Source organism: Kogia breviceps, chromosome 1, assembly GCF_026419965.1.
Source record: "Kogia breviceps isolate mKogBre1 chromosome 1, mKogBre1 haplotype 1, whole genome shotgun sequence".
Lineage (NCBI taxonomy): Eukaryota > Metazoa > Chordata > Mammalia > Artiodactyla > Physeteridae > Kogia > Kogia breviceps.
Window position 1 is genome coordinate 87201279 of NC_081310.1, and position 14376 is coordinate 87215654.

Genomic DNA, 14376 nt, shown 5'->3' on the forward strand with positions numbered 1-14376 from the left:
TGCAGTGGCTTCCTGCAGGAAGGGACTGTTAAACTCCTGCAAGAAGAAAGGCCTTAGATGCTGGGCAGAGCAACGTTAACTGGACGAAGATGCCTGACTCTAGTCGTTGCAGGTTCTGAATGGGGAAAACACTGGGAGGAATTGGTGTTTGACAGTCCTGGTGACAGGAAGGCTAAGGCCAGAGGGCCAGTTTGAAGAAGTGTGTGGTGGGGACTTGGGAACTAGAAGGAAGTGAGGAATCTCACCATGCTTCTGGTCTTGTCAGCTGGGGTAACTTGAGGAGTCTGTTTCTCATTAAGTACAGAGGAGGGTTTCATCACTTACAGGAAAACCACCCGCTTATCTGAAATCTGACCTATTTCAGGTTGGAGCCAGACAGGGCTCCTGCATCCCACAGGGACACTTGGGCTGTAGTTGTCCAAGTCAGTGCATCCAGCCAGACTTCAGCAAGGAGCATTAGCCCGTACCACCACTCCCGCCATCCACAGAGGCAGTGAGGGCTGAGGTCGCCCCTCTGGGGTGTCATAATGCAGTGAGGTGGTGAGGTAGGCTCAGCAGGGCCCCAAAGTCTGAGGTCCCATGGAGTCGAGTGCTGTTTCTGTATTCAGTACGCTATAGACGCAGCCCTGCCCTCCTGAGTTGCCACACTCTTGAGATTCAGCAGTTCAACTTTCTCATTTTAGGGGCTGCATCTTGATGGAGCTGGAAGTGCTCTGGGTTGGGAGGCAAGGCTTGGTGGGCAGGGATTGTCCTGGTGTCTTCTGGCAACGGATAGTTAAGCCAGATACCTTTCAGCTTCCTCTTGCCTTCCACCTCCTTTGGTTCTCTGGAGGTAGTATTAAGCCATTTTTCTGAAGCCACTTTTTACTCCTACCAAAGATGACATTTTATTTGGTGGTTAGAATTTCTTGGTCACCAAGAGAAACACAAGTTAGAAAATGGACAGACTTTATTTGGGAGGGCTTCCTGAGGTATTAACCTCAAGTTCTGATAAATAAACAGGAAAGAGAAGACAGGGATGAGGGAGAGGGAAGGAGGAATAAGGAATGATAAGTTGGCTCAAATTGGCATGGCAGTAACAGCCAAGGGACGGGGTTGGTGGGGGTGGGAGGTGAAGGCCTCGGTCAGAAGTAGCTCCCAATGGCCCTAGAAGGTGTTGGAGGTGCTATAGGGCAAAGCCCAAGTGTGCAGTGCTGCACTGACCAGGGCAGAGGAGCGGAGGAAGGTGAGGTCCGCAAGGAACAGGCTTAGGACGCAGACTTAGGAACTGCACAGAGATGGCACAGCTGTCACAAAGGGGGTTTCAGCTCTGACCCTTGGGCAGGGACCTGGCCAGGTCTTCGCCCCAGCTGGGTGCTGAGCTTGCTGGCCAAGAAGCCGCAGTCTGTTGAGGGGAGGTTGAACTTCTGTGGGGCCTGGGGAGGTGGCAAGGGTGCTGGAAGGCTCTGCTGTCTGCTCCCAAACTTCTTTTACCCCCTCTCCCTCTGCTCAGCCTTGTTTCTGGTGGGGACACATGTTCTAAGGCCAGTAGAGGTAGTTGGGGATGGGGCCTCAGTGATGACTGGCCCCCAGTCCTCCTTAAGTGGGTCCATGGGGAATGATGTGCTATAGACTCGGGACAGCTGAGGTTGGGGGTTTAATAGCTTCTCAGCCCCCTGCCCCTGCCCTGGTCCCCTGAGCCAGAGTTACAGGGTACTTTACTGAGACTGTCTACTGCATTAGCTGAGGGAGCTGATAGGATAAAGGGGACAGCTTAAGGGAGACAGGAGCAGGAAAAAACAAGACTTCAGGGTCGGCCATGGTGCTGAAGGGGCTGGAACTGGAGGAAAAAGCTGGAACCTCCACTTGCTGCAAGGCCTTCTGCAGGCTCTGAAGGGGATCTGGGGCTCGGGGTAGGAGGCTCTTCTTTCTGACGGGCTGAGCCAGAGAGAGCCCTCCCTAGAGGGAGCTGGAGGGATGGAATAACCACGGGAGATTGAGTCAGCTGGGAAATGCCCTCCTCCTCCCTACCCGAGTGGTCTCTGCTGGGGCAGAGGAACCTGCTCAGCACAATCTGCCAGGCTCCCTTTCCTGTACTAGTTACTCAACTTCTCCATCCTGAGGTCTCACTGCAGCCCCAGGCCCCCGTGGGAGTGAAATCAGCAGGATGGTGCAGGGGTGCCTATGGCTATGGTGGGGAGAAGGGAGGTTCCACCACCGTGGTCGTCAGGGCTGGGCCTGCAGCTGGAGCCCTTGGGAGGACCGGGGCCTTATCCTTTGGCCTGGGAGGGGCCTCACGGTATAAGGAGGAACATCGGCCTGGGATGACAAGATCTGGTCCTATCTCCAGTACCCTGTCACGGTGCCTAGGCATTTCTGTCCCCTCCCGGAACCCGCCATCCTGTTCTATCCCAAAATCTAAGGAAATCCCATCTTCTGACTCTGATTTCCAGCCCTTGCTATACAGCAAGCCTCTCCTTTTCCTGCCTCCTCCCCTGCCACGAAGAACCAACCATGAGGTGACTCCCTGAGTCTAGTCTAAGACCTTTCTTGCGCTTTCAGCCTCCCCTCCCAAAGCCATCTGCTTCCCCTCCCCTCCCCCGTCTCTTGCTCAGGAGGGAGTTTAGACCTACAGACAGAAGGAAGTGGAACCCCACTCTGTTGACTCAGCAACCATATTTCTCCTTGAGCTGATTAGCACTGAGTGGAAAGGAGGGGAATTCACTAGTCACTGGAGCTGGCCCTGCACCAGGCTGGGGGTGGCATGATGGCGGCAGCACCTAGGCCTAGGGAATATGTCTTCAGGGAGGGGGTCTGGGGGGCTTCTGTGATTCAAGCAAGTACCCAGGGCCCCTTGGCAGGAAGAGAGACCTCGATGGGCTCTGATTGTCTTGACTGAACTCTCATAGAAATGAGGGTAAGAACAGGCTGGGACCACATCACAGGAGTACCCAGAAGCCCCCTGAGTGGCTCCTGGGGGCAGTCTATTCTGAGCCCTCAGCGCCATCCAGGCGCAGACACAGCCCTGCCTCAGGGAGCCTCCAGTCTGAGACAAAAATAAGACCCAAGGCAGATTCTTCTAGGTGGTTGAAGCTTAGAATGCAGAGCTCTGCCACAGAGGCAGGAAGATGGCCCTGAAGTGGGTCTGGGCAGACAGGAGGAAGCCTCATACGAGGAACAGGGGAGGCTGGGAGCTGCTGCAGGGGGGCTCCCCATCCTCCTAAGGGGCTCACACACATAGGCTAACAATGCCCCCTCCCCCTCCCAGTCCTGTGTTTGGCAGGGGGTTGGGGAAGGAGGTGCAGGGGCTACCTTTCAAACACTCCCCTCCCTTCCCCTTTCTTTCCTGGCAACCCCCAGGTGATGTAGCCACCCCTCTGCCCCTGGCTAGCTGCCCAGCCCACCCCAGTTAGGGAAAGAATACTTTTCAGAGAGAGGTCTGTGTCCCTTGCCTTGGTGTCTCCCTGCCCCAACCCATAGATCTGTGACCCTTGCCCAGGAGTCTCTCAACCCCCGACCCTTCTCCCACTATTGCAATGGTCGTTCAACCACTTGCCTTCCACAATATGAGAGAGAGAGTCAGAAGGAGAGACAGAAGGAGCCTGGAGTACTTGAATCCCTGTTGGGGGAGGTGGTTGGCGATGATTTATTAGCCAGAAAAGAATCAACAAACAAGTTCTAACATCTGTTCTCGCCAAACTGTTCCTCAGACAACAGCAGCACTGGACCAGGGCCCAGACTCAAAGGCTCAGAGGGCCAAGGAAATCAGACTCCAGGAGGAGAAACCAGGGCAGCGGGATGCAGCAGGGCCCTCCTAGCCCACTTCCTTAGAGGCAAGCACTGAGCCATGGGATTCTTGGAGACCCTTGGCAGGGAACCAGTGGGTGTGTCCCTAAAAGGAAGCAGACTCCACATTTGCTCCTCTGACCTACAGGCTTCTTTGTGGGGGCCCAGACCAGTTAGGGGAACAGGGCTAAGCTGGGATCTGGAGGAGGGGAACAAGCACCTGGGCCCCCATGTAGCAGAACTCTGGAAAGCAGCCAGATTTCCTGAGGAAATCTCTGACATTTCCCGTGGTAAAAAGTTAGTGGATGTGGGGTACGGGACAGAGCACTAAACAGGAAGCTGGGGTTCTAGTCCATGACCTTGACTAAGCCATTATCCCTCTCTGGTTTTGTTTCCTTATCTGCACAGTGAGGGAGTCAAACTTGATCAGTAAGGGCAAAGGAGATGCTGCTCCTCTTCCTTCTCTCACCCGTGGCAGACATCACTAATCAATCACAGAGTTCTTTTCTGCTGAGTTCAGATATGACCTTAACATCCTTTCCAATGCAACGCTCTAGGCAGCCACAATGAATGGATTGGAGTTGGCATGCAAGGTGACACCTTTATGCCATCTTTGCAATGGATGATGGCTGAGGTCCTTTCCAGCTTTGATCATCTACAGTTTGTTACATCCACATTTTCTGAGAAGGGCTCCTGGGTGTGTGTGAAGGTCTCTGGACCCGCTGTTCCAAGTTATCCCCCCACCCCACCCCAGCTCAGACTCAGCAGCTACTGAGGAGGCCCCAGGGGGAGCCACGCCTGACCTCTGTTCTGAAGCACCTGTCTAGAAAAGTTGTGGGGGAGGGTGTGCCCCCAGTGGGGTAGGGGCTTGTGGGGCACAGGAGGGCCTTGTTCAGCCACAGAGTTCTCAGAATGCAGTTGTTGGCCACCTGGATTCTGTAGAGAGAAGGATGGTCCCAGGTCACACCCTCTACCTTCTGCCTCCTAGGCTTACCTGCAGCCTCAAGGGCCAAGACGTCTGATCTTAACAGACATTGGCCAACAGAGAGGAGGTCTAAACCTCTCTCATTCATTCAACAAACATTTCCTGAGCACTTGCTCTTTGCCAGGCACTGTGCTGGGTGCTCTGGAAACAGAGATGAACAAGTCCCAGCCCCTGCCCTCAGGGAGCTCACACTCTGCTGGGGGAGAGGGGAGATGGGTGTCAACGATCAGTGGCATGGCAGGTGTGTATAAACCCTCTGTGTGGACGGCCTCTGTGGTGAGGTCAGGGAAGTCTTTGCAGAGGAGGAGAAGGGCAAGCTGATCTTGAAGGATGATTAGAAGGTTGCTGGGCAGCAGGAGCGTGCACTTGCAGGAAGTAGCTGTAGGCAGAGGGACTGGCATGTGCAAAACCTTGGGAGGTTTGAAACCACTTGGTGTGTTTGGAGAAATGTGACCAGTTCTGGGAGGGTGGGAGCAGCTGATGGTCAGACTGAGGAGGTGGTTCCCCAGCCCACACAAGTATAGAGGGCCTCATGGGCCAGGTAGCTGTTTTAGAAAGACCATTCTGACTTTCTTGGGGCAGAGTGGGTCAGAAGTGGCAAGACTGGTGGTTAGGAGACCAGTTAAGAAGCCCTTGGATTAGTCCTGATGAGAGATGATGGGGGCTGAAACTGGGGAAAGGAAACATATATTTAGGAAGAGACTCAGCAGGAATCAGTGGCTTATAGGGTAGTGAGGGTGAAGAGAGGGGAGACGTCAAGGGAGCCCTACGATCTTGAATAGTTGGGTGACTGGAGAGGTACCCGATCAGAGAGGGAACAATGGAGGGAGCAATCCAGGGAGTAGGGTAAGAACAGTGTTGGCTGTGCTGAGTCCAAGAAGCTGTGGGATGCTGGGGAGCCGAGCAGAAGCCTGGAGAGAAGTATGCATAGAGACACGGACTGGTGACATCAGCTCTAGGATGGTAGCAGGTGGCAGGGGTGTGGATAAGTGTGAGCAGGCACAAGCGCTGAGGGGGAGCCTGAGGTGCCAGAAGTGGGGAGGGGGCCTGAGGAGGGGGGCAGAGGCAGAGGGATTGCGTGGGAGCAGCTGGGGGGTCTAACATCCCATGAAACAAGATACTGACTTGAGCTGTTCAATGAGAAGGCTGGGCAGGTGGGAGGATGGAGGAGAGGAGGTGTGTGCAGAAGGAGGGGACGTGCAGGTACCCCCTCCCCTGAGCTCATCTGAGGTGACACAAGGAACTCCAGGTGCTCTTCTTTAGGAGGGCCCTGAAGGCTGAGGGGAGGGAGCCACAGTGAGAGAGGCCCAGGTTCAGACTTGGGAGGAGAGGAGAGGTGGAGCCAAGATTCCCAGCACAGGGTGGGGTCAATCTCAGGTGGGTCTGAAGAGGACAAGCCAGGTGAGAGGGACACAGGCTCATTTGGGGCAAGGCTGACGGGGCCTCTATTTTCTCTGAGAAGTGGAGGGAGTGGGGACTTGACAAAGGGGAGGCAGGTCCCAGTAACTCCAGGCAGAGGAGAGGGAGCAAATCTGGGCCTGGAAGAGGGCTGCTGGCAGCCTGGACCCTCTGTCCTTCCCATCTCACCTCAGACCTCTGACCTGCATTCACCCTGACCCAGGCATCCAGTCTGAACACCTTCTCCACCCTCCACAATCTAGCTTTCAGGAAATCCTCCTCGCACCCCCATTTACCTGGCTTCCTGGGACAGGCCTGGACTGGCACTTCCGTAGGACTTCGTGCCTGAGGATGCAGGGCGGCGTGTCCTCACACCCTGCATCAGGCACCTTCACCTCCACCTCGGCATAAATGTTGCTGGGGGCTTCCCCGGGGCTGCCACGGCCCATGGCATAGAAGTCTATGGGTTCATCAGGTTCGTGGTAGATGGGGTTGGAGGGCTTGGGGGGCGGGGTTGGGCGGGGGCTTGTGTAGACTTCGAGAGGCAGCTGAGGTTTGGCGGGGATGGGAGGCTTGGGCTTGGGCGTCTGGGACGTCTAGGAGAGAAGGCAGGCGGGGAGGAGAGTGGGTCAGAGCAACACAGGCGGGGCCGAAGCTGCAGCTGAGCCCGAGCCTCCGCTCCCTGCAGGCCCCCGCCCCCTCCCCGATGGTCCCGCCCCCTGACCGCAGGGCCTTCCCTCTTTTCGTCTCCCGGCTCCTCCCCTCTCTCAGGCCCCACCACCTCTCTCAGCCCCTCCCGCCCAGTACCTGCTTCGGCCCCCGCGCCCCGTCTTTCTGCATGGGGGCTGCGCTTTGCTCCCTTTTGAGGATTGAGGTATACCGAGGTTGTGAGTCCTGGCTTTTGCTTCCAGAGTCTGATTCTTCAGTCCTTAGGGACAGTCCTGCGGGCTCAGGAGTCTGCGGGGAAAGGAGGCCTCAGGGACTTGGTGCACGAGGGGCCGGTGGGAGTCGGCAGGTGATGCAGGGGGGGAGCAAAATAATCTCGTCCATACGGATAATGTCGGGGGTGGAGGTGCGACACAGAAATTTGGGTGGCGTTGGGTTTCTGGGTGAGGAAGAGGGGGCAAGGAGACCAGGAGGCGGGACAGTCGCTCTGGTCACAGGCCATATTCAGCATTAAACTTAACTTCATCTGGAACGTAGGGCCAGGCCAGTCGCCATGTGTACCTGTGGTTGTAAAACTGCAACAAGGCTTTAGAAGCCTTTAGCCTAAAATTTTTTGGCATGGGGATAGATCTCCAAGACTTCTGTGCCTATGTTTATTTCTGCAGGTGCCAGGCGACTACTTTATGGAGCTATAAGCTAGACATTCTAGGGACAGAGACACTGCCTCGAGGATGAGGAGATGAGCCTTATAGGGTTCCTTCCCATGTTAGGTATGCTTTTTGCTCAGCATTTATCCCTGGGTTCCTGAATGTTCTCCACATGCCCACTACTTTTGGAAGGCTCCGGCCATAGGCCTTTTCTCATGCTTCTGCAATCCGCCAAGTGTAGGTCTCCGTCTGAAGGTGTATAGGCAGTTCATGGATTCAAGTCAGAATTCTTTTTCCTTGACTCAACCCCCTAAGAGTTCTTAGCATTCCCTTTATGAATAAAAGATAGCACCTTAGAAGTCAACCTGGACACCTCTCTCCCTTCCTCCCCACATCTAGCGGAGCACAAGCCCCGCTCCTTCCACTGCCTAAATATCTTTACATCTGCACACTTTCTCCCACAGCTACCGCTCCAGTTCAGGCCTCCTAAGTCCTCCTCCTGCATCATCTTGCCCTGCTAACCCATTCTCCACTCCGTGAGCAGAGTAAGCCTGCAGAAGTTCCCCTAGCAATCCTTCCGTGGCTGCCTGTTGCTCCAGGATAAAGCCCAAACTCCAGAAAACGTAAGTGACAAGACCCTCTGGGGGCTGGTCATTGAGCTTGGTCTCTGATAGCTCTGCCTTTTGCTCTCACAGCTCCAGCTGGCTCCCCTCCCCACCAGACTTCCCTACACCCTGTTCCAGCTGCTTGGGAATCTTCAGGTCTCCATGTATTCCTCACAAAATTCCGCACAAGAGTTACCCCTAGGCACAGTCCCTCAAGGCAAGTTCTTTGAACTGACTCCAATCAAGCTCCAGGAAACTATTCTTGCCCAGGTCACCAGTGACCTTCTGTTGGCCAAATCCAGTGGTTAATTCTGGACCCACTGGCACCTGCTCTTCCCTGATGCATTTTCTTTGCTTCGCATCTAGAGCATCACACTCCTGGTTCTTCTCCCCTCTCTCTCTGACTGCTCCTTCTCAGTTTTCTTTGTAGGTTCCCCCCCATTTCTGCAAACTCTCAATGCTGGAGACTTGGTATTCTTTTCCATCTACACTCATTCCTGAGATTTCATCCCTCCTGAAGCCTTTAGAATCAACCCATCCTCATGCTGATGGCTCCCAAATGTTGATCTCCAACCTAGACTTCTGTCCTAAACTCCAGATCCCTATATTCCAACTGCGTACTTGACATCTCCATTTGCATATTGAATGGATGTCTCAAACCGCAAATGTCAAAACTGAACTCGCGGTCTCCCCTGCCTCCCCCAGACTTGCTCCTCCTATAGCCTTCCTCATCTCAGTCAATGACAACTCCATCTTTTCACACTCCTCACCCAATCCTGCAAAAACCCTGTCAGCTCCACTTTCCAAACAGACCCAGTGTTCCACCTCCTCACCCCTTCACCTCTACCAACCTGGTCCAGGCTGCCGTCTTCTCTCCTGAAGTATTGTAGTGGTCTCCATCTGGTCACCCATGTCCCTCTCAAACTTGCCAGGTCATGTCACTCTTTAGCTTGTAACTGTCCAGTGCCATCCCATCTCAGAATAAAATTCCAAATCATACAAGAATTTACTGGGCCTCTTTCCTTCACCCCTGTGGTCTCATTTCCTACCTCTCTACCCATGCTCGCTTCCTTACTGCTCTTATTCTTATTCACACATATCAAGGATCCTTCTGCCTCAGGGCCTTTGCACCTGCTGTGCTATCTACCTAGAATGTTTTTCCTCTAGTTATCTGCATGACTTTCTCCCTTACTTTATTCAGACCTTTGTTCAAATGTCCCCTTACCAGAATAGCCTTCCCTGATGTTCCTATGTAAAATAGCCCCAACCCTGTCACCCCTTGTTTCTGTATTCTCTGTTTGTTATCTGTATTGCGCATTCGTTGTCTGTCTCCTGTCACTAGAATGGAAGCTCCATGGAGGTAGGGATATTTGGGTCAGTTTTGTTTACTGCTATTTTCCCAGTACCTGGACCAATGCCTGGCACAGAGCGGTCCCTCAGAACTGCCTGAACTTCCTCAGGGAGGCACTCTCTGACACGGCTCCCCACCATGTGAGTTAAATGGCACCCCACTCTGTATTTCCTCTCTCATCACACTCTCACACTTGATTCCTATTATATGTCTTTGCCGCTGGTAAGTAGCTTTGTGGGTTTGACACCCATATGTCTTGTCTCAGTAAATATCTCTTAATTTAAAGAACAAATGACCCGGTAATTCCCGGTAATTCGTCCAGTGGTTAGAACTGGGTACTTTCACTGCCGAGTTCAATGCCTGATCAGGGAACTAAGATCCCACAAGCTTCGAGGCAAAAAACGAAAAACAGGGGCTTCCCTGGTGGCGCAGTGGTTGGGAGTCCGCCTGCCGATGCAGTGGACACGGGTTCGTGCCCCGGTCCGGGAAGATCCCACATGCCGCGGAGCGGCTAGGCCCCTGAGCCATGGCCGCTGAGCCTGCGCGTCCAGAGCCTGTGCTCCGCAATGGGAGAGGCCACAGCAGTGAGAGGTCCGCGTACTGCAAAAAACCAAAAACCAAAAACCAAAAAACACCCCCCCCAAGTGACCCATCTGCCTAGCTGGCCACTCCCAGCCTCTCCAGCCTTTGTGTGGCTGGGCTGGTCTCTCAAGGACCCCTCCTCCAGCACATGCATCTTTCTGGAAGGGCATCCACGTGGAGATGTGTGGGCAAGGGAGGTTTGGCTGGGTCGTCGGTGGGAATGGGAAAGTGCCTGATGTCGAGGTCCTGCGGCCTGGGCTCTGCGTGGGGAGGGGCGCTGGCCTGGGTTCCCAGGGTCAGGGTCAGTGTCAGGGCCCGGGATGGGGGCTGCGTACCTGGCGGGCGAGGGGTTCGGTGAGCGTCTCCCCGTAGGGGCTCAGTGGGCACGCCTTGTAGTGCCGCAGCAGGTCCTGCAGCCGCGCGTGGGCGCTGTCCTCGCCCAGCACCACGTGGCGCCCGTCCCCGAGTTGGGTCAGCAGGAAGTGGCGGCAGCAAGTCCGGCTCCTGGAGGCACGAGTCAGGATCAGACCTTCTCCCTCTTCCCGGCCAGGGCACCAGCACGAGGAGTGACCCCCTACCCGCCCCGCGCCAGGGTCTCCCACCCTTAGTAGCCTGGGGGCTGAGTATAGACCCCCCCTCCGCCCCTGATGGGAAGCAGCATGAAGTTCTTCCCCTCACACGTCCGTCAGTATCAAGTCCCGCCCTCTGATTAGCCCGAAGCCCCGCCTCCCTGTCGCCCAGCGCAGCGCTCCGCCCCTCACCTGTAAGTCAGCACAAAGGTCACGGCGCTCTTGCTGAAACGCACCAAGTAGCATCCCTGAGGCTTGCTCTCTAGCAGCCTCTCAGCCTCTCTGTGGGTGATGGAGAAGACACGGAAGATGCTTAGACTCTTCCAGCCTCACCCCCTGTCTCCCTGGCTCTCATGGGGGGACCCCTACCCCTACCAAGAGGGCTTAAGTGGCTAGAGAAGGGTGGAGGTGGGAGAGAGAGGATGTGGGCACTGCGCTCCTGCTGCAGGGACTGGGCGTCAGGAGACCTCCCAGCCCTGCATCCTCCTCCTGGCCTCATCCTGGAAAAGCAGGGTGGGGGACTAAGGGGGGCAGTACAGCGGCCGCAGCAACAGGGATGGTAATAGACTTCTAGACTTCACAAGTCACAAGGTGAACAGAGGATGTGAACAGAGAGATACAGGAGAAGTGAAGCTGAGGAAGAGGGAGGAACTGCAAGAGAGGGAAGAAAGAGGAGAGGGCTGCAGAGAGCCAGAGGTAAATAAAGATGGAGGGAGAGAGACTGAGGCAGAGGTGGAAACTTGAGCACTAGAAGCCTTAGAGACAGGAGGAAAGTTGAGCCTAGAAGGGAGACACTGAGGCATGGAGTGGGGGTTTGGGCTAGAGCCTCTCCAATGATCTCCCCCAGGAGAGCTGCCTTAATGAGTAGCCTTGGAACCTCCAGGTGTCATAGCCTGGCCTGTAGCCTCAACCTATTCCTGATTGACCGCAGGACCCAAGACTGGCCCCCGCCCTTCTCTGAGCTTATTTCTTCCTCTGTGACTCACCTCCGGGTGATGAAGCCGTGGAACCAATCAGGGGCTGCCCCATGCTGCAGGAGCTCATGGGCCTGGGTCTTCTGAAACCAAGCCTGAGTCTCAGCCTGCAGGGACATGCCTCCTTCCCTAGGCACCTCTTCCTTCCCAATATCCTTTGGGCTGCAGGCAGCCCCTGGGGCCTGGGGAGGTGCCTGGATAGGGGAAGAGTTTAAGGAGGGAGAAGTAGCCATGATTAGTGGTCCTTCTTCTGACTTCAAGCCAGCTACTCCCTTCTCATCCTCATACCTAGCCCCTCCTGGACATGCGGAGGAAGCTCCCCATCCCCCATCCCTGCTGCCTATTTTAGGGTATAATTGCCCAGAAAGTCCCTCCCAAAGTGTAACTTGAATCTCTTCTTTAGGTCAAACTATTTTTGTTTCCAGGGAATTTCCTTCCACTTCGGTCTGGGTCCGTGGGCCTTTGATCCCGTAGCAGTGAACTGTTAAACTGTGCTGAAATGGGAATGAGGCCTTCCAGATGGACAGAAAGGCATTCCCTGGCCTGAGGGATGAAGGGAACGCCAGAGGCCAGAATGAGGGAGGGCTCACCCTACAGTAGGAGAGACTGAGCTGGTTCACGGGGAGGATTTCGTGATGACTGGGTGAGTGAGAAGGCCTGAGATGAGGAGGCACTGGGCAAATGAAGGCCACGGACCGAGATGCAGACCCTCCCTCTGGGCCCCTGGCTTTGTCGGGAGCCCCAGCTCGTTCCTGCTTTGGCCTCTGTCCCCCTGCAAGCCCTCACCCGTGGGGGGCGGTGGGAGGAGAGGAGGCAGCAACCCCCCAGGTTCCCACTCACCACAGTGTGCACAGCGGAGGCCCTGGGGCTGGGCCGGGCTTCCTGGGCCTTCAGGGCCTGGAGTCTGGGTCCCGGCAGCAAGCCCAGGCCCTGGCAGCTCCTGCGGTTCAAGTCTACGGGCTGCAAGGTGCTGAAGGTTATGGTGGGGGCTTCTTGACTCCCTGTTAGCACAGAGAAGTTTCTCAGTGAGGGCCTGCCCCTTCCCCAGGCTCAGAGGGGCCCCATAGGCCTCTCCCTGGGGACCTGGAGGACAGGGACAGTTGTGACAGCAGGAGAAATGCAGGAGGGATGGCAGACACGATTTCTCAGGGAGGAGGAGTAAGGGGCCAATGAGGCGCAGAGGGGCTTCTCAGGGAAACTGGGCCCCAGGAAGGAGCGCTGGGAAGCCAGCTGGCCTTCGGCTGGTCCGGAAGTCTTGAAATCCGGGAAAGGAGGCAGATCTCTTCAGGGCAGGTCCCTCTTCTGGCCCAGGATGCTCGGCCTCTCAGCCCCCTTTCATCCTCCTGCTGCCTCCTCTCTCCACTCGAAGAAGCCCTCAGAAGACCCTGTCACCCTTATCCTCAGGGATGTGTGGACCTGGAGCCCCCGAAGAGGAGGAGGGGTTGTGGGCCGCCTGCCCGCCAGCTCTGGCTTGAGGTGTGGCCCGTCACCCCTGAAGTGGGAGCTCAGGCCCAGAGGGAGGAGAGCAGGCATCATAGGGGTCTTGATGTTCCCTCTCACCCACATTCCCCAACTTCACACTTACCTTGAGGGCATATCTGGGCCAGGGGGAACTCCATGGGGTCAGCCTAGGAAAGGAGCCCCTGGAGCAGGGTGTGTGTCTGGGTTCTCAAAAGTTGTGCACACTCAGCTACTCATCTCTCCTCTCACCCCAGCCCCCGGGGGCAGGAAATGTCGCCTCACCCACAGCCCTAGCCCTCGCGGAGGACTCACGTCATGGAAAGCCGTAAGGCAATTGTCCCTCCCCCGGAAGCCAGGCAGCTGAAGGTGGCGGTGGTGTGGTGAGTATTTGTGTCATTGTGTGTCTGGGTGTTGGGGAGTCCTTGTTGCTGTCTTATCTCCATCTCTCCGGTGATTCTTTCTTCACGCCCTCACTCCAGACTGGGGCTTCCCTTCCTCTCCCTCTCTCTTTGTCTCTCTCTCCCTCTCTCTCCCTCTGTCTGAGCAATGGCAGTGGGGACGTCAACTTCAGGAGGATAAGCCTTATAAGGTGATGGGGCTTCAGGATCGTTGAAGATTCATAGGCAGGACTGTGCTCTAAGGACACACGAGGAGGGGAGGGGGCAGAGCCGCAACAGAAAGAATGTGGGTCGGACTCTTGAAGGACTTTCTGAGGTCATATGAAACCTGTGAGACAAGGGGGTAGGGAAGAGGGAACCTGGCTTCATCATCAAGCAGAGAATGGAGCTGGGTTAGGACAAAACCAGGCCATCCCGCAGAAAGGGAGGGGAAATTTCTTTCAACTAAGCAGGTCATTATTAGCAGTTATTAATAACTTCAGTGCTGATGTCGTAAACCTGCAGTGTGCTTACATCTGCTGCCACCCTAGAGGACCAATCCCATTTCTCTCTCGTGTGATCCTCACAAATGAAAAGAAGTCAGGGAACATTATCCCCATTTTCCAGAAGGGTAAACTGAAGCTCAGAGAAGTTAAGTGCCTTGGCCAGGGTCTTTCAGTGTCTCAGATGTTCATGGCATAGTTGGGACTAGAAACTAGACCTTCTTTTACAAATTTCACTGTGATTTAGGTCAACAGTCCATGGCTATGTGCCAGGCACTGTTCTTGGTGCTGAGAGCCCAGAGAGAAAATGGATCTTGTCTCAAGATGTCAAGAGGGGGAAACGACTTGCCAACAGGTACTTACAGAAGGTTGTGGTGAGTTAGTGGTGTGGGCCGGTGCTACGGGAGCCCACCTCAGAGGCTCCTAATCTAGCCATGTGTGCAGTGCATGCCTGCATGTACAGGGGGTTGGGATGTCAGAAGAGGGGATTGAG

At 55.3% G+C, this 14376-nt stretch overlaps 1 protein-coding gene across 1 annotated transcript; it reads right to left on the minus strand.

The window, feature by feature from the left end:
• Window positions 1-934: 934 nt before the first annotated feature.
• Window positions 935-13268, minus strand: SH2D2A (SH2 domain containing 2A). Its single transcript, XM_059051580.2, has 8 exons — window positions 13128-13268; window positions 12383-12543; window positions 11555-11736; window positions 10761-10850; window positions 10335-10503; window positions 6956-7105; window positions 6445-6744; window positions 935-4701 (listed from the first exon to the last, which is right to left on the minus strand). Exons 1-8 carry the CDS (start codon window positions 13159-13161, stop codon window positions 4534-4536), a joined length of 1254 nt encoding a protein of 417 aa, XP_058907563.1. The 5' UTR covers window positions 13162-13268; the 3' UTR covers window positions 935-4533.
• Window positions 13269-14376: the final 1108 nt, after the last annotated feature.

Excerpts from the sequence above, each read along its gene's own strand:
- SH2D2A (XM_059051580.2), bottom strand. The coding sequence starts at position 13,161 with ATGGAGTTCCCCCTGGCCCAGATATGCCCTCAAG. Across the intron at positions 10,851-11,554 it reads CACGGCTTCATCACCCGGAG|AGAGGCTGAGAGGCTGCTAG; the intron begins GTGAGTCACAGA and ends CATCACCCACAG. Across the intron at positions 10,504-10,760 it reads ACCTTTGTGCTGACTTACAG|GAGCCGGACTTGCTGCCGCC; the intron begins GTGAGGGGCGGA and ends TCGTGCCTCCAG.